The 26,676-nt window shown below is 38.7% G+C and overlaps 1 protein-coding gene across 1 annotated transcript in view; it reads left to right on the forward strand.

Moving 5' to 3' along the window:
* Positions 1-26,676, forward strand: part of FBN1 (fibrillin 1) — a 160,569-nt gene that overhangs the window by 73,931 nt on the left and 59,962 nt on the right. The window contains exons 11-23 of the mRNA XM_074880361.1: positions 437-595; positions 1,907-2,047; positions 2,858-2,977; positions 6,470-6,595; positions 8,706-8,828; positions 13,682-13,804; positions 15,082-15,234; positions 17,448-17,501; positions 18,384-18,509; positions 21,705-21,830; positions 22,475-22,594; positions 23,552-23,689; positions 24,669-24,719. Of these exons, the coding sequence (XP_074736462.1) occupies positions 437-595; positions 1,907-2,047; positions 2,858-2,977; positions 6,470-6,595; positions 8,706-8,828; positions 13,682-13,804; positions 15,082-15,234; positions 17,448-17,501; positions 18,384-18,509; positions 21,705-21,830; positions 22,475-22,594; positions 23,552-23,689; positions 24,669-24,719 (1,560 nt within the window). The remainder of the gene's footprint in view (positions 1-436; positions 596-1,906; positions 2,048-2,857; positions 2,978-6,469; positions 6,596-8,705; positions 8,829-13,681; positions 13,805-15,081; positions 15,235-17,447; positions 17,502-18,383; positions 18,510-21,704; positions 21,831-22,474; positions 22,595-23,551; positions 23,690-24,668; positions 24,720-26,676) is intronic.

Here is a 26,676-nt window from a genome sequence, read left to right on the forward strand (position 1 = left end):
AGAAATTCTTTACTGTGAGAGTGGTGAGACACTGGCACAGGCTGCTCAGAGAGGTTGTGGCTGCCCCCTCCCTGGCAGGTTGGACGGGGCTTTGAGCAACCTGATGTAGTGAAAGGTGTCCCTGCCCATGGCAGGGGGGTTGGAACTAGATGATCTTTAAGGTCGTTTCCAACCCAAACCATTCTATGATTCTATCAGATCAGGTCCCTGCCTCACTGTTCAATTTCATATCCAGAATGTCATTTATGTTATCTTTTACTAGCAGTCTCAGAGAACAAAGCATGTTACTATGAATAAAACATATAGGCTCAGATTTTCCAGATTATTTAAGGTTTTGTTTTTGTTGCTAATGTGAAACACTACGAAAAGGGGGAGAGTTGAATTAAATGGAAAGGCTACAAGAGTCTAAAAGAGCATTCATGTTTTCATGTTTCAGATGAGTATCGCAAATTGTGCACAGTAGCTGCTCTGCTGCCAGCAAGACCTGACCTTCCTCCGGGCCGTCCTGACATTATCCCTCCACCACTCCTTCCTGGTGTTTACCCTCCTCAACAGCCAGAAATCGTCTATCCATCTCGGGCTCCACCACCTCATGGTAAGAAAATAATAATAACCTTTCCCTGCACCATTTGCATTTATCTTCTTTAAAAACGTGTTTCTCAGGAGCAATGTGCTCCCTTCAGCTGTTGGTATCTTTTGCTTACTTTATGTGGACATATAGTCTCTGGATATCCTTCTAATCATAGCTTGATTACCATGTATCTTACAGCAGCTGTACCTCATTGGTAGTGTTTATCCTGTTAAGATAGGATTCAAAAATTACATCCTCACTTTCTGTACTGAGGCCCATGTGTTGCAGTAGTTACATGGCTGTTATTTTAAGGCTATTGTGAGCTTTGCTGCTTGTCAGCATTAAGAAACATGAATAGCTCTTTGACTAGATTGTGATAGTTACTTACATAAAGGGCTTGGCTGGGAGAAAGCAGCTTCTTTCAGGTTGTTTTCCTCACTCTTGGTTGGCCAGGTAGGAAGTGTATCAATCAAAATACTAGTCTGCTGGACACTGAGGCTGAGCCAATGCAAAGAAAACTTTTTCAGTGATATGCATAGATAGGTTAGGTTTCTCTAGAGCAAGGAGGAAGCCAGAGCAGAATACTCATATATTCCTTATTCTGTCCCTTGCTCAGGGAATTTACTACGTGCCTGAATAGTCTGCAGTGCCACCTGAAATCCTTCGGCACAGCCACGTGCTCTTTTGCAAGTAAACACAAATTCATTTTGCCTGTGCTCTGTGCAGATGTAAGCAGGCTCTGCTTGCACTGGCACCAGCTGAAACTATTTATCCTTGGTTCAGCACCAAGCTGAGCTAATAAGTCTGAGGCAAAGTATGTTAACTCAGGCCTGACACTGCACTGACGTAGCTGCACAGCTTCTGGTCAGCTGGGAGCATGGACAGAGCCAGCTCACATCTGCCTGCCAAAGACCGTATAGGCATACCTTCCAGGGTTATCCCTGCCCGCCTCTTACTCTGCTATCTATGAAAACAGAGATAACTGAACCAGTCTGCCAGCTCTCTGCTACTGTAGGCTTTTAGTAGAGTCCCTGCAGTGCCACGTACCCACTTTACCACTAGGTATGAGCAGACTCTCCTCTTTTGTCCTGCAAAAGAGGAAAACAGGATCAGACTTGCCACAATGAAAAAAAATCAGTGGTTGCTAGCTGTTTTCAGACAAATCTCTAAGAGTCAAAGTGCCATTTTCTCTCTCCAGTGCTGGTTTTACTATGTAATTCACATTGTGATGGAAGGTAAATGTTGACTTTTAATGGAAAATGCTGCACAAGTTGCAGATTACCAAAAATTATTATGATGAACTATTAAAATATTTTTCCAACTCTGTTATTTCAGTGATCTTGCCGGTGAACTTCACTGACTATTGCCAACTGTTCCGACATCTCTGCCTTAATGGGCGCTGTATTCCCACTCCTGGGAGCTACCGCTGCGAGTGCAACAAAGGATTCCAACTGGATGTTAGAGGGGAATGCATTGGTATGTGGTTTTCTGCTGTAAATCACAGAGGGGAATTTTGTTTTAAAGAAAAAAAATTTTTTTCCACACAATGTAATAACTCTGAGTTCTTAAATAAAACCACCCCCCCTCCAAAAAAACCCCCAGTAAATAGACGTCCAAGAACTAATTGCTTTCAACTGCAAACTTATTTTTACAGCAGTTTTGCCTTTAATACAATATTTAACAAATCTTGTAACTTGCCACAAAATTATACAGAAGAATTTCTTATTTTACTAACCTGTGACTATAATGTGTTTATTAGTGTTTGCAAATGGCCTCTTTAAAATGCTACCAGCTCTTTGAGTATGCAAATAACCTATTGTTTAAAAAAAAAAAAACAACCAAACAAAAAAACAATCATGGTCTTGGGCTTAGTAAGATTTACAAGTCCTCTTTCAGCTCATCAGGAGTATCTTGTTGGGCTCTTGAGCCCTTTAGTTTTGGAACTCAGCCAGGGCTTGATGATAGGAGCAAGGCTCAGTTGTCTCTTACATGTAAGATTTTGCTTCTGTCAAAATCTGTCTTCCCAGCGGGGATAGGAATGTGGAGATGTGGAATTAAGGCCTCTATACCTCTCACACATGCGATATTTTTTTGTTGAGTCCTCGTTTTTCCCATCTCCTGCTTAGCTTAGAACATGGGATCCTTTTACTGGGAATTCGTGGTGTCCCCTTTCCTTTCAGATTGAAGCACACTATTTCTCCAACTACAAAACAATAAAATACACCTACAGACCTGAATAACTTTCAACTAATGTCTTAATAAAAATATATTGTCTGTGTTCTACAGATGTTGATGAATGTGAAAAGAATCCATGCATCAGTGGAGACTGTGTGAACACCCAGGGATCCTACATATGCCAGTGTCGTATAGGATATCAAAGCACGCCAACCAGAACAGAGTGCCGAGGTAAATTATGGTTTTATAGCCATATTTGTACTATTGTATACATACCAGGAGGGAAAATAGTTTTGAAGCAAAATTTAACAGACGTGTTAAATATGAGGGTTTTTAAAAAAGTAAATCAGATATGGCAATAAAAATTATTAACCTGCCTGAGCTGGCTGTTCACAGACTGGGTTATGAAGAAAGACATTTTGTCTTCTGCTGAAAGTATCTTGGCACCATTTGTGCCTTTTAAGTGGAAGAGACATCTTTTTTTTCCCCTCCCTCCTTCTCCCTCCCTCCCTCCTTCTCCCTCCCTCCTTCTCCCTCCTCTTTTTTGTAAACACCTGAGACATTTTTTCTTTTGCTTCTTGAGAATCTCAAGGACAATTAAACATCCCTTCTTTGGAAAAATCCTTTACCTGTAAAAGACTGTTAAAAGTCTAAGAGAGGTGGAGGGAAGTCTTCCAGTGGGTAAGTGTAAGAGTACAATGCTCATGTGTTGTCCCTGCCCGCTGTCAGAGAAAAAACTAAACATAAATTACAGCAATGAAAACTTAAATAAGGTATGGAAAACTAGTGAAACACTGGGAAGGTCTAGGTGGGGAAGCTGTAGAATACCCATTAGTGGTATTCTGAAGACCAGGCTCAGCAGTAGTCTTGACAGTCTTCATCCTGTCTTCCTATGGGAGTGGGGAACTCATAGCTCCTCAGTGGTCATCCCTGTGTCAGGGCTCTGTGGCTCCCAAACTGTCCTGGGGTGGGAATTTGACTGTAAAGGTGGATGTAATCCTTTATAGTTAAGTCATAATGAGAGACTTCTGGCAGGAGAATGAATGACTACTTGGATATTCCATAAGAAATGAAGCATCTAAATGAAACAGGATGTTTGAATGCTCAGAGTCCCAGCTTGTCTTCATATTTTGCTTTCTACACTAAGAGGAGGGTTCCTTGAGCATTCACTCATTCTGAAGCATGGAGTTTCTAAAAAGCCAGAAGAAAGCTATCTGTATTAGTGTGATTTTTTTTTTTTTCCTTCACTTTGTGAATCAGAAAGGTATTTGTGGTACGGAAGCTTACTCCAATCCAGGAGGACATGCAGAGCCAGCACCACTGCTGCATGTTGCTGGGAGTATTTGATCTAATTGCTGCCAAACAGCCATGTTGCGGAAGCATCTTCATAGTTCAGCTGACTAGTGGTGAAGGAGTGCTGAAGTGGAGTCTCAGCGGTGATGAATTTACTCATGAGTCATTTTTGTCACACGCTTTTAATTTGACTGATTCATTACACAAACACATGGTTGTCAGAAGCCCAGTAGCTTAATGGCATTAAAGTGTGGTCACTTAGCAGTTCCTTTGCAGTCTATGGGAACTGTGCTTGCTTGACAGGCAGTTCAGAAAATGCTGGGATGTGCAGAATCTTTGTTTTCTGAAGGAATTTTTAGGACCAGTTTAGGGAAAAGAAAAAGGCTAGTGGGGTGCATTTGGCAAAATATGCATATATCACTGGTGCCTGCCAAAATCAGCATTTGCTGTAAAATTACTTTGCATGACTACTTTGTATGTTGAGGTTTTACTTTTTGCATACACAAATGTGTCTGTGCTGATATGCTTTTGCAAATGTATTCCTTACATCCATTCTTGAAAAATGTCTCCATAATGACCAGATGTTTGTTTATTCCTTCCTCTGAGGTTCCATGGGAGAGTTTTTTTCTGCCTAATGAATCTGATAGGTGTCTGATTGAACATTGCAATCTGTATTGCAAGCTACTGATTCAACTGTTACTAGGATCCCTTTTAATCTAGTAAGAGTTTGGCTGAATTAATGTTAATTTGAGACAGATGAATAAGGTTGTCACATTATGATTAGTGATCAAACAAAAAATGCTTTTCAATTGCAGAAGGAGAGATGTAAAATGGACCTAAAAAAAAGGTGAAATGTTGTGATGATTAGCTATGAGTGTATGGGAGTCAAAGCTTTAATAGCTAAGTTCTTACTATAATCTACCTGACATTTCTGAGAGGAGGGGGTCAGACCTTACATGGAGATGGCAGCAATTACGGACATTTCATTGAGAAGGGAGCTTTGATTTTTGCAAGTTTCTCTGGGTGGGTGGGGGAAACCCACCACAATGTTATTTCATAATTCAAAAATTAGAAATATAACAAACTAGTGGTGGGTCTCTGGCCAGCTGTGTGTACATAAAGAACAATGAGATTCTGTGTTAATTTTCTGCACCATGATTTAAATGGCATCTGATGCATAGAAGTACAAATCCTAATCAACTCTAAAAACTAAAAGGCCAGAAAACTCTTGAGATGCTGTAGCATTTTTGCCTGTCCTAAGGAAGAAAGTTGGTGAAGTAGCTGAAGCCAGGCTCAGGTACAACTGAGTGCCACAAAAGTGAGGGGAAAGGGACTGAGCAGAGAGAAAACTCAATTTCATGCATTGCTGATCAATGATGCTCGTTTATCAAGCCTGTATGCTTTTGCTGGAAGTCAGGAGGGCTGCAAGCTGCCACTGCAGTGAGCTGTCACTTGAGTAGCTCTTGCCTCTGCTGGCCTGGTTGCTTGTTTCCAAAACAGTTGTTTTCAGGGATTTCTTAGCAGCTTCCCAGAACTACAGCGCTGCTAAGAAAGCAAATATGGGTTCACAATTTTGAGAGGCATCAGTTCCCTCTCAGATAGGTGTCTAGAGAACAGGGGCACTTGGGAGGACACCCTGTGCTCTTCTTCTTCCTGAAGCACAGCAGCGCACTTCTGTGGAGAGGGCCTGGGGAAGGGCACCCCCAGGATATTTGGGAAGGCAGCGTGGTTGCACGATAGATAGGTCTGTATGGGCTAGTTGAGATCTCTGTGAGCAGAGTCCCCTGTGTGCAGGAATCTCTGGGAGATGGTCCAGGCCTTGATGGAGAACACTGAGCAATCTGAAAAATGTCTAGACAGTCTGTCTCAGCATCTCCTCTCCCCTCGTTTGGAGGAGAGGGAGAGCTGCCAGTCTCGTGTGATATCACTATTCAGGTCCTCCAGAGCCTTTGCCAAGCACCTCCTGCAGAGAGAGGGAAATGAGGAGCTGATGTTTCAAATATAAAATAAGCAGGAGAAATATCTTCTGAGGTGGGAAAGTCTCAAACTTTCCTGTTATCTTACAGCAAAAGACAAGATTCCCCCATCTTTCCTTCAGTGGTTAGCTATTGTTAAGTTAAACTTCAGTAAACATCTATTCATGATGAACAAAAATGGAAAAAAAAAAACCAATTAAAAGGATCTGATTCTTGTTTGAGCAAGCTGCAGGGTAATGTTCACTGAAATTCTGTCACAGCAACTTGAAATTTCAAGCTGATGAACATTTTCCACCCCCATAATGTTCGGTTATGGAAATCAAAATAAATAATTTTTCAGGTGAATATAGTTTCCATGTAGGGTTAAAAGCCTAGGGGAAGGGGAAATAGGAAAAATTCCTCGTGAGTATAAAAAAGAAAACCCCCCAAATGTTTTTTTTCGGTTGGCTTTCAGACATTGACGAATGTTTACAGAATGGACGTATTTGTAATAATGGACGATGCATAAATACAGATGGCAGTTTTCACTGTGTGTGTAATGCTGGCTTTCAAGTGGCAGCTGATGGGAAAAACTGTGAAGGTAAGACTTTTCTGAAGTTATTCTGTATGAGTAATTACAGTTGCAAGAGGTTATTCACGTCAATGAAAAAGAAGAGGACCTCTGGTGGGGGGGAAGGGAAGGAACAAGGAATCAAATTTCTAAATACCTTTTGCTGTATCTGGGAGGGCAAGTAAACTGTCTTTTGCAGCCAGTTCTGGAGCCTTGGCTTGGCAATCCTCAACGGGATGTCTGTCCAGCAGGAGAAATAGCACATACCACTATCGCAAAATGCAGTTTCTTTGATGGGAGTGGTACATTTTAAAACGGAGCGCAAGTCACATGCTGCCTGATTTTACTGTGTGTTTAACAGCATGCTTTATGGGATCTTACTGGGTGACTAGCAATGTGTTTTATGTAGATGCAGTCTGGTCTGACCCATAAAAACTGTTTTAAGAAAAATTTGTAAACATAATTGATGTGTTCCTACCTCCCAGACCTTTAGTAAAGGGGGGAAAAAGAAGAATGTTCTTTATCATGCTTCCCAAGGTCCTTGGGAGGGTTCCCAATGATCTATTCATACGTTAAAGGAATTTCAAGCACTGTTCTTAGAAACATTTTTGGCAGAATATTATCTCAGTGATTCAGCTCAAAGACTTAATGCCAAAATTCCTGGTTGGGATAGATACACGATTTTTTTTTTTTAAATCATAAATTATTTTTGTCTGACTTAGCCTGTAAGTAAAAAGAAAACACACCATGTCTAGAAGTGTAATTTCTGTCCAAGACAGCTGCAATATTAAGGAAAATAGCACGATTCCGAATATATTGTAATGTCATTATGATCCAGTGATTTTATGTGCTAGTAGTGATTCTGTTAATCCTTGGTAGAGACAGACATTTTAAGACTCTGTTTTTCCTGACTCTTTTTTAGATACAGTTTAGCACTATAAGCTGCTTTTTAAACATCTTATTGTGGAACTATATTGACTAAATAGATTTGGAAATTAATATATTTTGGAAAAAAACTTGATTCTGATTTCTTCCTTTCCCACCAAGGGAAATTTTACCATGTGCTAATAGTAATAAGAACCAGGACATCAGCAGTCTGGTAAAACATTTTTAATTCCATTGCATATGTTGCCAGAATGTCTGTTGCATCCACTTATGAAACGGTTTCATCTCTGGCATTGTAATGCATTGAATTTTGTTCTTAGGAATACATGTGCACACATACTAATCAGTAAAGACCATGGCATTGTGCCACACCTTAATGTAACTGTGTATGGTCCTTTAGATGAAACTGGTAAATAGTGCTGATTTTTTTGGATGTAACATCCAAAACTGATTTCATTTGCGCCAGGCTGAAATAAAGACTAAGAGGATATAAAATATCTCTTTGTTGTTGTTGTTGTTGCATGAGTAACTGTGCAGGGTTCAGAATAGCAGTGTCTGGGACCTCCACCTTTTCCTATTTGAATCCTTCATACTGTGCCGTTAGGTTAGAGGATGAATAATGCTAGTATGAAGCTATGATTAGTAAGCACCCTCCTGTGTCACCTGTCATGCTGAATCTAGGGAAGAGGTAGGTTTTATTCTAAATAGAAGTTGATGATGAAAGTGCCTACAGAATGCATGCTTGAGCACAGTGCTGGGAATTCTTTCACATCATAAATCTTAGACTCATCCAATGGAGGTTACAAAAGCTTTCACTCCAAACACAAATGCTTACTCCTCCTGTTTCAGGTGTTCTTAGTAACATAAAATTGTGTTTACCATTCCAAATGGGAGGCTGCTTCTAACCTGGCTTCTATTTACGTCAAGATTGCACACCTTCTTCAGTTACATACCTTTCTTACTTTTTTATGTTTTTTACCAACTGGCAGTTCTTAAGTTGTCCAGTTTCTCATCTGTTTTTCATTCTCTTTGCTCTTCTTGGATGCATACCTTTATATGTTAATGATTCATTATGAAAAAATGAAGTCATTGCTTTGACACATCCTCTAGGATAGTGCAGTATGTCCCATCATATGTTTCTGATTATCATGCACCTCTGACAAGAAAGAAATTAAGGTTTATCTTTTGGATATAATTAGTAAGAGTTCTTTTACTTAAACATTATGAGCATTATGTCTATTATGTACATTTTCAGATATGGATGAATGCAGCATAAGGAACATGTGCCTCAATGGGATGTGCATCAATGAAGATGGCAGTTTTAAATGCATTTGTAAACCAGGGTTCCAGTTAGCATCTGATGGACGCTATTGCAGAGGTGAGCACAATAAATTACGGGTTCCTCCCAAAGCTTGTGAGTCATATCCCTCTGGTACCTTCAAGAATCGCCTTATTTCCTTACAGTGATCCTTGGGGACAAGAAATACTGGGCAGAATTCTTGTCAGATATGCTTTTTTAATCAGCTGGAATGATTTGTCATTGTGCAAGACAGTACTCAGTCTTCTCCACAGTGTTGAGCAACTGCCCTAACCAGCCAGTGGGAAATATTCTTTGATCAAGGACTGTGTGATCTGACCTAGTTAAACTCCAGGGTTTTTTGCCTATGAGGTCTTCTGCAGTTTGGCTCCAGTATATCTCACTTTTTGTGTTTGGCCTTTTAAAAGTTTTCTGCCTTGGCCACCCAAACATCCTAGCTCATTGCCTTCTTTGGGTTTTTCACCCATTCTTGCCTGGATGTTCCTAGTCAATACAGCATCTCCGAGGAGTGCCCAGCACTCTGTGTGACTGAGATGCAGACATGAGCACCACAGCAAGATTGTCTTTTCCATTTGCTGCACTAGCTCAACAATACCCCTTGTGGGAGACACTGCAGCATTCTGGTTGCTAGTTATGTCATCAGAGTTTCCGTTCAGTCCTGTCAGGAACTGGAAGTTTTATGGATATAAATCTTCATGTTTCAACAAGTTTTATAGGCACGAAGCAGGAGTTGAAATAAGGAGTAAACAAGTGCTGGGCCAAGTTGCTTACAGTTTTGAAAAATTTTAAATCTTTTAACTATTGGAATCAAGGCAGAAAAAGTGCTTGCTTACACCTTGGCAAATTTAAAAAAATGTCACACTGGATTACACAGCAACATCTTGTTGTGGACCAATAACAAAAGTAAATCAAAGTAAATGTTTGAATAAATAATTTGGTTTTGAGAGTTAGTGACATGGAAGGTGAATTCATTCAGATTCTGTTGCTTCTTGAACACTCTACCAGTCTTAAATCCAAACTGCGTTGTGTTTAGACTTGGACTTTAGATCCAAACCAGGCCAATAAATCCGGTAAAACACCTGGAACTTCTCTTGCATTTGATAACTTTTGCACTAGGTATGCAGGACAGTGCTACCCAGCCTTCAGGTAGGGGAATCGCGTATTTCTAAGAGAGATGACCCAATTCTTTCTTTCTTTCTAATAGGGTTGTTTTGATTGGGCAAATGAATTGTTCTTTAGTTTCTCAAATGAACAAAGGTACAGATCCATACAAGTGTCTCCTTAGCTTAACAGCTACTGGCTGTGTTGACCGCAGCCTTCACACATGTAGAGCAATCAGCTTTATTTTCGTTCTTACCCGTTTTCCAAGTGGAAAGTGCTTTGCCAGCTGGTCTGTGCGTGGGGTGGCAGCAAGACTTGGTCTCAGATTTGGCAGGGAAGAACTTGATGCCCATCAGGCCTTGGCACATCAGCTACTTGTGTTCCCAAAGACCACTGGCTGATCTCTGTGTCTTTAGCAGGGATGTGACTCACTGATGCAAGCTCAGCCCAAATGCTTGTCTTGATTTTTGCCTTGAGCATCTTTTTTTCTTTTTTCTTTCTTTCCTTTTTTTTTTTTTTTTTTTACATCAGTCTGTGCACTGAAATGCCATCCAAGAAGATGGTATGTAAATTGCTTCAGACTACTTATAAACCAATGATACTCAACTTCACAGCCTCTGTTACATGCCTCCTGGCTAAACAGGAGTATGGATACAGCCAAAAAGGGGTTTCTGGCCCTAGAGAAATGTTACTTCTGTGCATCAAAGGAAGAATATTTGAAAATTATCCAAAATTGCAAGCAACTCAACTGATTCCTACTGAAAGTTGGAACACATCTTATAGTAAAATGAAGGATTTCTCCCACTGCTTTTCAACACTTAGAGTAAGCCTTGTTCTCTGTGAATGAGCATGCAAACATTCTTTACATGTTAAAATTGCTATTGGGTCAAAATCAAACCAGATTTTGAGACCTTGACACCCAAATTACACTTTTTCCCAACTTATATTTGTCTCCTTTCTTCTACTTGCCCAGAGTATCATGAAATAATTTCCAGGAATGTAGTGGCTAGAGAGAGCACAACTCTCTGGTAAATGTCTCCAGTCATGTTGGTAAAAGTTTAAAACATGTATCTTTAATAATGTCTTTTCCTGTACATTTTAATGTTTAACCTTATTGAGTGCTAAATTTATGTACACACCACGTACAGAGTAAATAACTTCTGTCCTACAGAATGGTTAGCCTTTGAAACACTGTTCACACTGCATATCCTGAATTTGTGTGTGAAGTGAATGCATTAAGATCTTATACGAGCTTAAACTCTAAGGTCATGCTTGCACATGCAGTTAGTGCTCGTGCATATTGGCAATGTGTGTATGCACTAACTGACATTTCTGCAGCAAATTGGCTACCTGCCTGAGCAATTTTGATATGAAATTGAGCATGTGTTTTTGCCAGACTCTTTAGGTAATCAACAAAAGAATATAAGAATTGCAGTGTGCAACACATTGCTCCTATACACATCTCATTTGATGTACTCTAAGCAGAATTTTGAACTATTAAGAAGAATTTCTAACCCAAAGTTGGGGATACTGTAATTGACACTTAGTTCCATAAAACTGGAATGTAAGTATAAGTACAGGGCATATGCTTGGCTGTCTGGTAAAAAATTCCACTCAGGCTTTATGAAGTAACATGCCAAAAAAGAATGTTACACCATAGTCTTGTGTATTCCCTGTAATACAAGACATACTAAACTTATTCATCACTAGCTTCTTTTGCTGATGATTTGCTGATGATTTTTCAGAAATACTTACATCAGGCAAGCAGAGGTTTAAAGCATTATTTCTGTTCCATACATCATTTTGTCTTTAGACCAAACAGGAATTCCCCAAATTGAAAGCTATTGCAAGGCAACTGAAAGTGGCAGTTCAGTAGTCTGAGTAAATTTTTCCTGGTTAAAATTAGAGGACTTAGTGTACCCAGCTGGCACTGCTGAACAACCTAAGCAGAAAAGGCAAAAACTCACTGGACATGGAGAATGAGTCCATTAGTTGGTTTTCCAGAACCAGGTTGAGGTATGCGGGCAAAAGCCAGAAAAACGAGTATTTTTGAAGTTGTCCAAATGGTGACTTTTACCACAGAAGACAGCAGAGCCTTGTCAAGGTTAGAAATTTGGACTTTATGCTTGCATGTGCAGTTGATTTACTGGGTGGAATCTCAGCCCTGGTAAAAGCAGAGGCTTTTTACCTCATCTTCACTGGAGCCAGGTTTTCAGCTGATCTGTGCAATTCTAAGTGACCCACTTTACCTTTCTATAAAACATCTGTAACAGTATTTTCAACACATTTGTAAATCGGTGCAAAAGAAAATGGATGGCACGTTTCACCCCTTACTAGCTTACAAAATCTTTTTTAAAAATGAACTACAGGAAAAAAAAGTAACTGCATTTCTGTTTCTGTAAGTAACCTTAAAAAAGGAAAGTTAATTTTAATTTTTTTTCTTTTAGGAGAACTTGTATCTGTCAAAGTTGTTCAGTGTTGTCTAGCAAAATAACTGTCTACACTGTTAAATAGTATGGGCACATTTTGAAGTCCCAACTCTGTTTTTACTTACACTGAGTAAGGACTAAATTTAAAGTGGGAAAAGCATTTAAGATTTGTGTGAAACAGAACAAAAGATTGCAGGATGAAGTAGAAATGAATTGAGCCCATGTACTTAAATATAACTTCTATTTTAAAATGCAGTTTGAAAAAGGAATCTTGGATCATACAAGCCATGTTTTATGCCAAACAACACAAACTAAGTAAAACACAGAGGTGTTTCACTCTCAATTTGCCCTTTTAAGGTCAGAAAAAAGGAAATTGTCACACACACTGTCTCTTGTATATATTATGGAGAGTTGTTATGAAGTGATTATTTTATAAAGGTTATACATACTTCCAAACAATATTTTAAACACTCCTTTTCTTAATCACTTATAAAATAATGGCATGCTTTCTGTGCCTAGAGAATGATCTTATTATTAACATGATACACAGCCTGTATAATTTTTTTACTAATTTAGCATCCCTTTGTGATAGTCTAATATTATAAGGCTTCATTCTTGTATTTCATTGCTAAAGGTCTTATTGTTCAATGTACTATTGTTGGACAAAGATGGTAGCTTGTACTGGGCAACTGCTCAGGGCTCAAATCATTAACAAATTCCTTTCAAGACTAGAGTGCAGTCTGTCCATTGAAAGTTTATAAAACATGGCTGTAATGAGCATCTGATAGGAAAACCCAATTGTCATGCATATCACCAGAGACACTACGTTCTGACTGTGGAGATTCAGATGTGCTTCCAAAAACTGAACCCACAGCAGGAGAAAGGGAAATTCTTTGGTGGCCCTGTGAAGGCACCTCTTGGGAGGGGTGAAAGATTCAGTTTGCTATCTGGACTGATTTCTTACAGCATGAACTAACTGTTAACACAGAAAGGGAATGTCCTGTTACACACCACAGAAGTCCTTTGTTTTAGCAGTCACAGTTTCCTCCTTCCTCTGATTATGTTTTTGCCTGAATGACCCTTAAATTGGAATATGTACCTCCTGGGAACAAGTTAGGAAAACGCAGTCCCTTTTTGCTCTCCAAGGAGAGCAAAATTGTTTTGTTCTGTTTATTTCTCCTGAGTTTTGCATTTTCTTCTTCCATTTCATAGAATGAATTAATCATTGTTCCTAATAAAACCTTAACTTGAACTAGTTTCCATTTACACTTGATATTTTTCTATAGGATACATTGAAAATAAGCTGCACAAATGCAAGTTTCAGCCAGGCATTGAACACTGTGTAATTTAATTTCTAATAAAGCTCATTCTGTTCTCCAACAGACATCGATGAGTGTGAGACAGCTGGAATATGCATGAACGGGCGCTGTGTCAACACTGATGGCTCTTTCAGATGTGAATGCTTCCCTGGCCTTGCAGTAGGACTGGACGGACGCGTGTGTGTCGGTAAGACAAGCTTAATTTGTGGCGAGTCATAATTAACTGATGTTAACGCATTAATGCTAGACAATGGACAGATCAAATTTGAACGTAGAATTTACCATTTTTTCTTGGATTGGTGGGTGGTAGTTAGAGTAGATACTAATAGCTCTGGGATATATACTGTAGTAGCCCATTTTGCTCTTTTTAATTTTCCTTTCCATTTAAAGAGAAGAAATATGTGGGCCAAATCACAAGGTCAGGCAGACTGTATAGCATAGTGCTGTTGGAGGTGAGTAGTGCTGTATCAGTTTTGAATAGGTGAGAATTTGCCCCATTCCTGTCAATGTAAAATACTTTGTCACTAAGCTTAAATATTTAATTACTCTTTTACCTCTTTTTAAAGTGGGGCGTAACAATTTTTCCACTTCTACCTGTTTCTCTATAAGCGAATGATGTTTGAGGTGTTTGATTTTAAAATTCTAACGTGTCTGAGAGCCATTATGGGCCAATTTTTAAAAAGTGAAAAATGTCACCAGTGGACCTAAAAAGGTAAACATTTTAAATCTTATGCACTGGAATAGCATTACTGACTTTTTTTTTTTTACAAGCAAAGAAAGATTTTTTTTTTTTAACAATAGCATATTTTGTGATCTTTTCCTTATGCAAGTTTTTATTTTTCTCTCATTCTGCCTTTTTCAGGTATGAAATGAAAACAAAAGCTTTAGTGTGGCCTTAGTGGGCTTAATCCCGGGTGTTGCACCAGTGGTGATTTTAGCCTGATGAATCAGAGACAACTAACAAAGTTGGGAGGGGGAGATAAAATACTTCTTCTTAAAATCAAATCGCTCCTCTAACTCCGGGAATAAAGTAAACAGTACTGAGTTTTTTCAGAAGTTTTGAGATATACTTGGTTCTAGCTCTGAGATCCTGCCATGGGCCTGTCAATTTACAAGTGAGTAATGTCCCTGTCACATGGCAGAGATTTTGTCCCTTTTCCCCAGGGCTTCTTGCTAGGTCAAGGTTAAGTATTGATTGTTGCTCTAGTAGTTCACTAATGCATATTAAGTCATTAAATTCAGTAACTAGTTTGTATGTCTGAACTCTTAGGAGCATGAGGAAGAATTTCCTGTTCTGACTAGAGTGAGGGTATAGGTGGGTGTCAAGCATAGGGAAATGGTGAAAGATTTTTTGTTTTGACAGCTATTTTACAGTGTTTATGACACCTGAGCTACATTTAATACTTGTAATTTATGGCAGTTGGCTATGGCAGGATTAAGAGAGATTTTTTTTTTTTTCCTCAGATACACACATGCGAAGCACATGCTATGGTGGCTACAAGAGAGGACAATGTGTGAGACCATTAAACGGTGCAGTTACAAAATCAGAGTGCTGTTGTGCCAGCACTGACTACGCCTTTGGGGAGCCTTGTCAGCCCTGCCCAGCGCAAAATTCAGGTATAACATACTTACTGGTAAATATTCTAATCTAAGTTTTAGGTTGATAAACTATTTTTAGAAAGGTAAAATATAGTTTTGTATTAACGTTGCACCCTAAATCAGAAGGGTTAAATTGTTGCATAACATTATATATTTTGAGCAATCTGCTATTTTGCATGTTGACACGAGTACAGGAGAGAATTTTTTGAGGCAACAGTACATGCCGATATCTGGGTCCGGAGTTGTTGCATGCATTAAAACAGATTTTCAAACAAACTCTATTTTGATAGATGTGGATAACAAAAAATACAATTTTGAACTCAAGTTATTCGTGGAAACCTCTTGAGTTATTCATATATTCAAATCCTTATGTACACCTGTCAGTCAGGTGTTTGCTGCCTGAATTCTATATCCTTCAGGTGATCTGAAATGGTTTATACAGTAACTAGCCTTTGGATAGTCAATGCAAAAACAAACGTCCAATGAAGTCAGTTGAGAATACTTGAGTCTCTCACTGAAATCCCCACCAAGCAAAGTTGTCTGGAACATAACTTCTCTCTGGCAAGAAAGCAATCCTAATCATTCTCATGGGCAGAATCTGCTTTTAGGAAAGCACTTCTTCCAAGAAGACTGTGCTGACACAGTCCTTGTCATGAAGCCAGTAAATAAAGAGACCCTGGTTTCATGGAAGTGACTGAATGCAGGGAGCTAGTTTGAAGCCCAACTTTGAGTGTTTTTTTTTTCACTCAGCAAGTATGTTGTTGCATATAAACAAAATACACTATTCAATATGTAGTTCAAAAGCATCTCATACTAATGTGGTATCTCCTTTGTAAGCAAAAATAATTTCAGATTTATTTTTTAAATCTCAGTTTTAACAGATAGCTTTATGAAAAGCATTAGGGAGACAAAACCAGTTGGAACAAATGAGGCTGTTTGAGCTGATGTGAGCTCTTCAACAGGAACTTGGTGACCACCATTTTATAACATGCTGTGTTGTTCAGAATAGCAAAACACCAAGGAAGTGTTCACAGAGTAGGAAGGAGCCTTTCCAGCAGCCTCTGCTGATATCAGTGGGCCCTTCTTATTGTACAGTAGAGTTGAAATCCTTTGGGAATGTTGGACTCTGTATCATTGACTTCTATTCTATATTTGAATTTCTTTAGCAGAACATTTACATATGTGGAAGCTATTTTTCCTGTGTTATTTTGCCCACCTTCTCAATTGTTAAAAAAATGCCATCTCATGTAGGGTCAAGTGTAGCATTTCTTTGGGCTCTGAGTTGGGGAGGGAAGGAGAATAGTTCTTAGAGAGGAGCATTGTATCAGAGAGACTGAAAAAAATTCCTGAAAGGAAGACATTTGTCTCTCTGTGCTCCTCAGAAGTTCTTTGCAGAAGTTCCTGCCATTCTAGACTAAAAGTTTTGCTGATGCATGTCCAGAGCAGATCTGCTTTCACATACAGTGACAGTGATTATTTGATCCAAGCAGGGGTATATATTAATCTGCTGGTTATGATAATATTGGGAGATATGTTGCATGTGATTTTCTTTAAAGAGAAGACAGCTAATTCCATAAATATTTTTATTATATATTAATCTTAACAGTGGGCTGTATTAAAGTGCAAATATATCGGACAGTATATGACCTATATGGCAACAATTAATGCTGATCTGGCTTTCAGTTTACTCTGTTAATTGTTCTGAACGCAAAAGAACTTGAACCCAGTGGTAATTGAGACATTTGAGATACGCTGATGCATATTTTAATTACTGTTTTTAAGGCTGAGAGATCCTTGATCTACTAGGAACTCATGAAGGCTAAATGGAGTTAAATATGGGCTAGATTTATAGGAAAACTTTTTCTGTCTCCTGGCCACTTTGAAGGTACACCTTGAGCAAGGGCTTGGACATATGAGTTCTGGAGAATCTTGCTGTGAATATTTTATGATTCACTTTGTTTAGGAAGGCCAGCATGAAGTTTATGTCTATTCCTAAATTCCACAGTTCACCATGTGAAGTTTTTACTCATTCATCTTCATGAGCAGATGCAGACCCTGAATCTGCTAAAATGTTTCACAGGTTCAGAACACTGTGAAGCTATTAATGTTTTTAGAATAATTGAAAGGCATGTTATTTCATTTGAATAATTAATTGGCATGTTGTAAATGATGATGCTGAAAACAGTGATCTAAGAAAGAATATTCCAGTAAGTATTTTAATATTTTTCCAGCTGAATATCAGGCTCTGTGCAGCAGTGGAACTGGCATGACTGCAGGAGGAAATGGTAAGATCACTTAATGTAATTCAGACTATAGCAGTTCTGACTAAAAGTGTTACCTTGGATCTTGATTTGTTAGACATGCTGGTGGGGATGATGGCAGGAAAGAATGGGAGGAAGGCTTATTCAAATGGATGTTTGCAACACATTAGAATAATTTAGGATGAAATGAGTGGAGCATGCCATTCCACCAGTGCACCCTCTGTATTTTATGTTATGGAACATATGTGAGTGCTGTTACAAAATAATGGCAAATTTGTGAGAAGTGTTATTACCTGTATGACTTGGAAATCATACATGTAAGTCATATTTGCACATTTCAACTGAAATCATCCTGAAGAATAAAGCCATGCTGAACACTGAGCTTCCTCACATGTTTCATCTGTCAAAAAGGCCAGGCTGACAGAGTTCGGTTAATTACAGAGAAGGAGTAAACGATTGCAATAAAAGCTTTGTAGTCATAGAACTGTGAAACTGTGAACTCTAAGTCAGCCAAAGCTCACTAGTAGATTTGCTGGCAGTAGAGAGAGAAGAGCATTCAGAAAGGAGGGATGTTCATGCTTTGGAGAGTGATGCCATCTGGAAATGCTGTGAGTCAGGGTATTAGTACATGTGCCTCTCTAAATGTAAGACCCCAGTTTAATATCCCTGTTCTTATCTACAAGTCTCTTAAATGTCCGTGGGCTAGAGATGGTCTTAAATAACTGTGAAAGGGATGCTTTTCTCTCTTGTGTGAATTCCCTAATCAGAACTACATGATTATAAATGTGGAGCAGCCAATGTTAGTGATATTGAAAACATATCTTTTCCTAGTTCGGAGAATTAACCCCCACAACCCCTCAACAACTGACTCTGGTTTTATGTTTTTGTTTTTTTACCTTTATGTAGATATTAATGAGTGCTTACTGGATACTGATCTCTGCCCAAATGGAAGGTGTGAGAATCTGCATGGAACATACAAATGTATTTGTAACCCTGGATATGAAGTGGATTCAACTGGGAAAAACTGCATTGGTATGAAATGTCCCATTTTTCATTTTGAAGTTTGATGCTTATTTTTATCCTCTTCCACCTTTTTTTCCATGTTTCATCAGATCCACTAGCTGCTCTTCTGATATTTCTGGATGTTTCTGCCGGATTCTTCTTTTAATTTCAGCACTTTGAAATGTTCATAAAATCTTCCACTGTGGGACTGTAAGGGACCATTGCCGTCAGTGACTCAAATCACTGGCAACCATGCAATAAACATCCAGTTCAGTTAAGTCCACTGAAAATGCACTCTGCAGTACCAGTGTTTCTCAGAATCAAAAGAAGTCAGATCCTGCAATTAAAATGCACCACAGGAGGGATCTAGGATCAGCAGTGTGCTAGGTGCCTCCAAGAGCAGGGGATTTAAGTAAAACTCCCAACTGATCATAAGAAGATAACATCCCTTATGCTACAGAAGGCTTATAGTTTCTCCCAACTCTGACTTTGGGGAAAAATCCCTTTCAACTTTCAGACAGGGCTGTTGGTTTAACTGTGTTAGGTGTATTGGCCAGACACAGGAAAATTTATTATCATTGGAAGCACCAGCAGAATCTGATGGCATGGTGTCTCTAGCTAGGCCTGATTTCCTGTGATATACAAGTGAAAAACATCTAAAGCCATATTTTTCATCACAGAAAATAAATACTTCTAGCTCCTTAGAGGTGACCAGTGGAACCACTGCAGCATGGGATAAAAAGAATTCAAATAAGTAGCAGTCCAGTCTCTTCTCACACTATCTGGGATGTAAAAAAAACCCGTCAGATGCCTGCAAACTCAAATTTTGCAATTACAAATTTTACTGTTACAAATTTTAATTCTGGCCATTCTCTTGTTCCATTACGTGGTCCCACTGAAAGCTCATAACTTAAAACCCTTTAGATTGCTGTCTTCCACTCCTACATTGGTGCATTGTTCTAGACCTCCTCTGCATAACTGATTAGAAATTTCTTCTGGTTTCATGTTAAAATTTATTTGTGACCATTTTATTTCCAGTTGATGTTGTGCTAATATTATCCTTTGATTTAGCACCATGTCAGCACTTATCCCCAAAGTATTTATAAAGAATCATCATATCCTTTCTCAAACTCTGTTGACTAAACTGTCAAAATCCACTCTTTCGGTCTTTTTGTAAAAGCAGAGCCTTCTCTCGAACATGACTGATCTGACAAGTATACAGTGTTCTGATGAGGTCTGACCTTGTACAGTGCCTTGTACAGTGGCGCCAGCAATTCTCCATTGCCTCTAGGAATATCCTGCCTAAACTGATTCTAGAGTGCATTATTCTCTTCTCAAATACATGTTATACTTTGGGATCAAAGTCATCCTCTAATTGGGAGTTACATCCAGAGTTTTCTCAACAGCCTTCAACTGATGAGTTCTGGTTTATAGCATGTTATTGTTATTGGTCCCTAATTGCAAGGTTTTGAACACTGGTGATTATATTTCACCTTACTTCTCTTATTCACATTGTCAAGATTAATTTAGTCTTGCATGATTCTCTGTATTGGTAATAACTTCCAGCTCAATGTTTTCCAGAGTTTTTGATCCCATTCGTTTTTTTAATTTCACATTGCAACGAATATTTTATAGGGCCAGTCCTATGACTGATCCCTGAAAGGCATTGCTAATATCCCCTCTCTGTCATGATTACTCCCCTTTTTAATATACTCTACTGTAATCTCTCCTTCAGCCAGCTCTGGAACCACCATAAAGTTCTTAAATTCCTTCCTGTTATCTCCAGCTTACATAATAGTTTTATTTGGGTTCTGTATTCTCTACTTAAACCTAAATAGCTTAAGTCATCTGTGTTATCGCAGTCTAAACTATCCACTATCTTATTTTTAAAAAATAAGAGTTGATCTATCTTTGATAAAAGTCATGCTGTAATTCATCCCATTTTCCCATTTGCTTCTTTGGCTTTAATTATCCATGTCCCATTTCAGTGTCTGCCCACAGCTTATGGCATCCCTTCTCTTCTCCCCATCCATCTGTGAGTTTTCCAGCTGCTCCCCAGCCCACCCTGTTGCAGCCCACATCCATGCTCCATCACAGCTGTTTCCCATTCTTCCATAATGTTCCACCTGGCCCTCTCTCAATTTTTCTGAACTCCTGTGAAGCTTCCCACACGGTCTGTTTTATTCTGCAAATCTCCCTGCTTTTCCTAGCACTTTTGCTGTTCCCAGCTGCTGCGCTGACCCTCTGAGTCTTCCCAACTTCTCTCAACACTTTCTGAGGCCTCTCTGACTTAGCCAATTGTTCCTGTCTGCTCTCAGGGTCTCTCCTGGTCTTCACCTGCCATTCGTGGCCCCTTGCCACCCTCTTGCAACTTCTCTCTGATGACCACAGCTCTTCCAAAGATTTCCTAAGGGCTCTTGAAATTTAGCACTAGCATTTCTATTTAAATTTTTCACCTCTGAAGCAAGTGTAGACTTACGTTGGCCTTGTTAACAATAACATCTAAGACAGTTCAGAGCCAGCTTGGAAAAAATGGTGATTTAAAGACCAGGTGACCAGCAAACCTTTCCAAACCAATCCTCTCCTCAGTTCTGTCATGACTGTGGGGGCTGCTGTGCAGGGAATCAGAGACTTCATAGACCTACTCCACAATATAGGCAAGATGAAAGTCTGATTCCCAGCTTTATTTTGAACCATGGCTGTCACATACTACAAATATGTGTAGAAAGGAAGTAAAAGGTCTTATAAAAGCAAAGCAGCCTGCTAAATAATAAAGCTCAGGGTAAAGTCAACAAAAATATACAGAGAAGGGTGGGTTGTTTTTTTAAAATTTTTCGCTATTTAAAAAACAAAATTAAAATGTTAATTTTTCTCTAGGTAATATTTATGTGGTTTGAATTCATGCAATGATTATTATTTCCATTATTTTAATGATAGTTTTCATGAAGGAGGGCGCAGTGAGATCTTTAGTGTTAGTTTATTTGGAATGGTCATTTCCATTTGAAATAATTCCAAGTCTGTTGTCTACTAAAAGAATCTAGAAGTCTTTTTAGTGTGTTTGAAAAAACAGTTCAAGTCATGTGTGTGTCTGTTCTTTCTCCCCTTTGCCTCCTTCTCTCTGTATACACAAAATCTAATGAAATGTGGCTTTTGGGAGGGAAATTCTGTCCTGGCTTCTATCCAGAAATGTTTTCTTTCTTAAAAAGTTGTTGATTTTCATTATAGACATTGATGAATGTGCTCTGAACATGCTGCTCTGTGACAATGGGCAATGCAGAAATACCCCTGGAAGTTTCACCTGCACCTGTCCAAAAGGATTTGTATACACTCCTGACCTAAAGACATGTGAAGGTAATTGGCAACACTCCATTTCATCCTAGTTTTATTCATTTGGGTTGTTCAGACTGTGCCAGAAATACTTTGAACCTTGATGGGCATATAATGTGTAGAACTAAAAAAAAAACCGTAAAGAAATTGTATGGGGAAGTAGGGGAATGAGGAGAGACAAGGCCAAAATGAAAGCATTAGATAACCTTGTGGAATAGCCTGTGTTAAGTCTGTACTAGCACTCTCCTTATGGACTACTACCAGTGGGCCCACACTGTGCCAAGGGTGAGAAAAACTTGAGAAGAAATGAGTTTTACAAATCTGTTATCTTGTGTGGACAACAGACCCAGATGGCTCCTAGTTTGAACCCTTTATGAGCCACAGACAGGATGTGTATCAGATCATTTAAACAACACAGTCCATCACCATGAAGCAGGGCAATAGCTGAATATCACTGAAAAATGAGATGCTGCTTCCAAGTTCAATGTTTTAATGTTCTAATGTGTTAGTGTGTCTTTAGGACACATACATCATTAGTTTATTGTGAAGAGTTTAATCATAAAAAGGCAGAATATGAGGAAAGCTTCTTCTATTTTTCCCTAAGCTGAAAGAAGCCTATGTATTTTTGTTAATGCTTCCTGGCACTAACAGCACTGTTTCTCTTCTAGATATTGATGAGTGCGAATCTAATCCCTGTGTTAATGGGGTGTGCAAAAACACACCAGGCTCTTTTGCTTGTGAATGTTCTCCTGAAAGTACTTTGGATACAACCAGGACCATCTGCATAGGTATTTGTTCTTCTGAAGATTTTATGTTTGCTTGTTGAAAATGTCCAGTGACATACTAACTTTATACACCAAATTTAGAAAATATTTAAAAATAACTTGTGTAAATAAAGTTAGTGGAAAACATTACAAAAACAATGTTAAAAATTGTTTGTTTTCACCATTACTGTGGATACGTAAAGTGTGACTAGCACTTGAGAGCGTGGTGTGCTTCCATGTCAAATTTGAAAGAGAGATTAAATTTTTTTGGTAAGAAATACAGAAATTCTAAAACTACTTCTTCAGGATTATGCTCACCCACTTACTTCCTCCTGCAAGATGGGTGGGGATGTTCTCATTAAGATCTGCTCTCTGGAAAACCCAGTTTTCTATTTGAGATGGAGCATGAGTAGGTTGTGTACAGTCCAGACCAGCTCAAGAGCAGCCACAGACAACGCTGTGACTGAGTTACTCCGTTTTTTCCCTTACCTGTTCTGGAGGGGCAGTAATTTATAGCTATTAAACTAGTCAGTGAGGAAAACTGTGGAACTATAGCTCTGTCTGATCCTTAGCTATCTCCTGCCACTCCCTGTACGGGAAGATCGGATATCCAGACTGGGGGATTTAATAGATTAATGAAAGATCTAGAAAGGGTTCATATATATCCATTCTTTTGCATGTGCCTCTAATCTGAGTCATAATAAATACTTAGATCTTGAGTGGTGTTGAGATATTCCATGTTAAGGTCAATAATCATAAACTAGGAATTGCAAGGGCTCTGTGCTGGGATGATTTCACGCTACCGTCCAGCATAGAGAAGGATAAATTAAGAGCTTTTAAAATAAATTTCAGATCTGATGTGGTAAGTTATAATGAAAGGATGATTCTTTTTCTTGGTTAAATTCAAGTGTGTTTGCAAATATATTAATGTATAATGCTAAACATTCTGCATGACAATACATTGGGTTTTTTTCCAAACAGAAACTGTTAAGGGTACCTGTTGGCAGAACATAGTGGATGGAAGATGTGAAATAAATATCAACGGAGCAACTCTGAAGTCCCAGTGCTGTTCCTCACTAGGTGCTGCTTGGGGAAGCCCGTGTACACCATGTGAACGAGGTAACACTATTCATTTTCCTCTGAAACCTAGGATTTTTCCTATTCTGAGGCTGGTCCAGGTTATTGTCATAGAAGTTTGGGTGCAGGCTAGACAAATAACTTTACTTGTTCTACTATTAAGCACTCATTCCTTATTCAGTCGGAAAAAGAGAAGTCTTAATATTTGAGAGGCAGCATGTAGCTATAGAAGGTTCTGACTTTGAATTTTACATTAAACATTTTACAAGTTTAAATTCTGAAGGGAAGGGACCACACCTACAGTCTGTAACTTGCAGCATTACTTTAGCATGGTTTGTCATAATTAGTGATCTAGAGTTCCTAATGATGTAGCAATAGATGCATGTTCCCCAGAGCTCCCAAGAAAATGTTTGCAACAAATGGATCTTTGGTGTGGTAATGGAGGGAGGAGAGGGAGTAGCCCTTGTTATTATACTCTGTAGATTAACTGATGACCTAGAGAATTGTACGGTTGATCAAGAAATGGGTTGAGGTCTCTGCATATTCACTTGATAATTAGACTAAACTGTGGGATGAGATGATGAATGCAGAAATGTGTGTGGATTGCTATTTCTATATGCTGAAAGCTGCTAGTTTGCTCAAATCTTTAGTTAAATTCATCCTGTATATCTTAGCAGAATTCATCCTCATCCATTCTTGGTAAATAGGGATGTTAATGTGCTGTGATCAAGTTAAATGAATTAATTGATTTGAATGAAGCAGGAATCATATAACCACTTTTGGGTTAGCTAAGACACATGTGAAGCAAAAGTGGATAATGGTTGACACTCTATATAGTTTATGTCGTTGCCCCCTCTTATCTCTTTCTTATTTCAGAAAATACTGAGATACTGTGTAAGCACTCAGACTTCTCATAGCAATAAACTCTAGATAATATTTCACATGATCAATTTTGCACAATAAGTTGATGGTGAGCTTTGGACTGTAGCATTCTAAAAGTTCGCTTTTGTTTGTTTTACAGACCCAATATGTCAAAAGGGATATTCAAGAATAAGAGGAACGTTGTGTGAAGGTATTTATTATTGCCTTAACATAAATCAGAGCTTGAATGAAAAAATGCCAGTGTTTTGCTTTAAGTGGTTAATTTAGCATAGAGGAACACTATGCCAAATTCTTACCTTGTGTAGTTCCATTGACTTCATTAGAGTTATGTCAGGGATGAATTTGGTTTCAGTTTGTTTAGCATTCCTTCATACTCACAGTTTATCTCAAAGTACACACTTGCAAATATAGTGTCTACCAGTGTAAGGAGATGATTCTCGCTCTTCAAATATTGTTAACTGAGTAACCTATTTGGGCAAAGTATGCATCTTATATATGTTATAAAACATGGCATTATTGATACAGTGGTATGACAAGCCATTACTATGTTTTATAAAAAGAATGTTTAAAGACTGTATTTCACGTGAAACGTTTATTTGGTTTGGTTTTTTTCTTAACCTTGGCTTTCTTCCATGAAACATTATATGAAATCAGACATGTTCCAACGTAGTTTCATTGTCTTATTGAAAAAAAAATGTCATCAGGACACAGTTAAACTTTGGTTAAAGGAAAGATTAAAGATTTCTGAAATGTGTAGCTTTTTGCTTGGTATGAGATGACTCTATACTATTCTGTGAGAATGGAAGGTCCCACCCTATTTCATGTTCATTTGAATTGATTTGAACCCCTGGACAAGTACTGCATGTTTCCATAGTATGCAGAAGCTCAGAGAGTCTCAAACTGGTGTGGGTCACCCTGACTGACAACATCTGACATGACACTGCAGTTAAAATATTTTTTAAAAATTACTCCCATATGTAGCTTCCATAAAGAAACATTGTTTTTTCCCTTAACAAAAAATAAAATAAAACAACAACAAAAAAAAGGAGGAACACCCTCACACATATTCTTTGCTTTCCAAATGATGACTGAATACCTTGGCACGTCTGTGCTGCAGACCCACTGTACATAACTTATCTGACCTCAGCAACACTTTCTGGAGTGTGTAAGTGAAAGAAAAGGGAAAAAAAAAAGTGGCCCCACCTATCTCTCTTCACAAGGAAAGTCTTAGAACATTTTCAACACTGCTGGGATGGAAAGTTTATCCTTCCAAGATGTAGACATAACTGTTTTCAGCATTTCCTTTACCAGCACTTTGGATTACATCTATTACATGCTTTAATCTTTCTCATTTCAATGGGACCTGGATAGCCCCAGATTTTTCAGAGTAGTTTCCCCTGCTTTTAACATACTGAAGCTGTACTTGGGTTTCAACCAATGTAAGCATTTTTCAAGACAGGGGAAGATCTCTAGGAAATTTACTGGCAAGTGAGAGACAGGACAAGGGAGTATGTTTAGTTCCCAAAAGGTGATACTCAGTTCTCCCATACACAGTCCATGTAAAATGAGTAATGGACCTTGTGCAAGGAAATAAGCAAACTAAATTGGCAGTGTTCCTCTAGTTTACGGGTGAGACCTGGAGTTGTCAGCTGGAATATTGCTCACAGGCTGTGAACTGTGTTCCAGTGGTATCTAGGAGTCCACTGGCTTTCCTTCCTGCCTTGTAGTCAATATGGGCCTTTTATTTATAATATCTGTTCAAGGGCACAGGCCACTGATGTCCATCCTACATTTATCCTCCACCCTGCTCCATGTGGTTTGAGAGCCGCAGAGTGTGTTCACACCAGTTTTGTCTAGAGGCCTAGCAAGTCCAATCTACGCACTTCTTGATTACTCTATACATGAGTGTTCAGCTGTAGAGTATCAGAGTCATTCTTCTCTCATTTCTTGTTCTTATTCTCTCTTGTCTTAAAAATTGTCGTGCTTCGTCTTGGGCTTTATTTAATGCCGGAGGCTTTTTCCTAAAGGCAGTTGTGAAGCGTATGCTTTTCACAAAGTCCACTGGTAGGAGGATCCCACACTTAGATGACTAAATGTTTGTTTATGCTCAGGCTAACACAGTTAATCAAATGATCCTTACCCAAAAG

Source organism: Strix uralensis, chromosome 11 (assembly GCF_047716275.1).
Source record: "Strix uralensis isolate ZFMK-TIS-50842 chromosome 11, bStrUra1, whole genome shotgun sequence".
In the NCBI taxonomy this organism is placed as follows: domain Eukaryota; kingdom Metazoa; phylum Chordata; class Aves; order Strigiformes; family Strigidae; genus Strix; species Strix uralensis.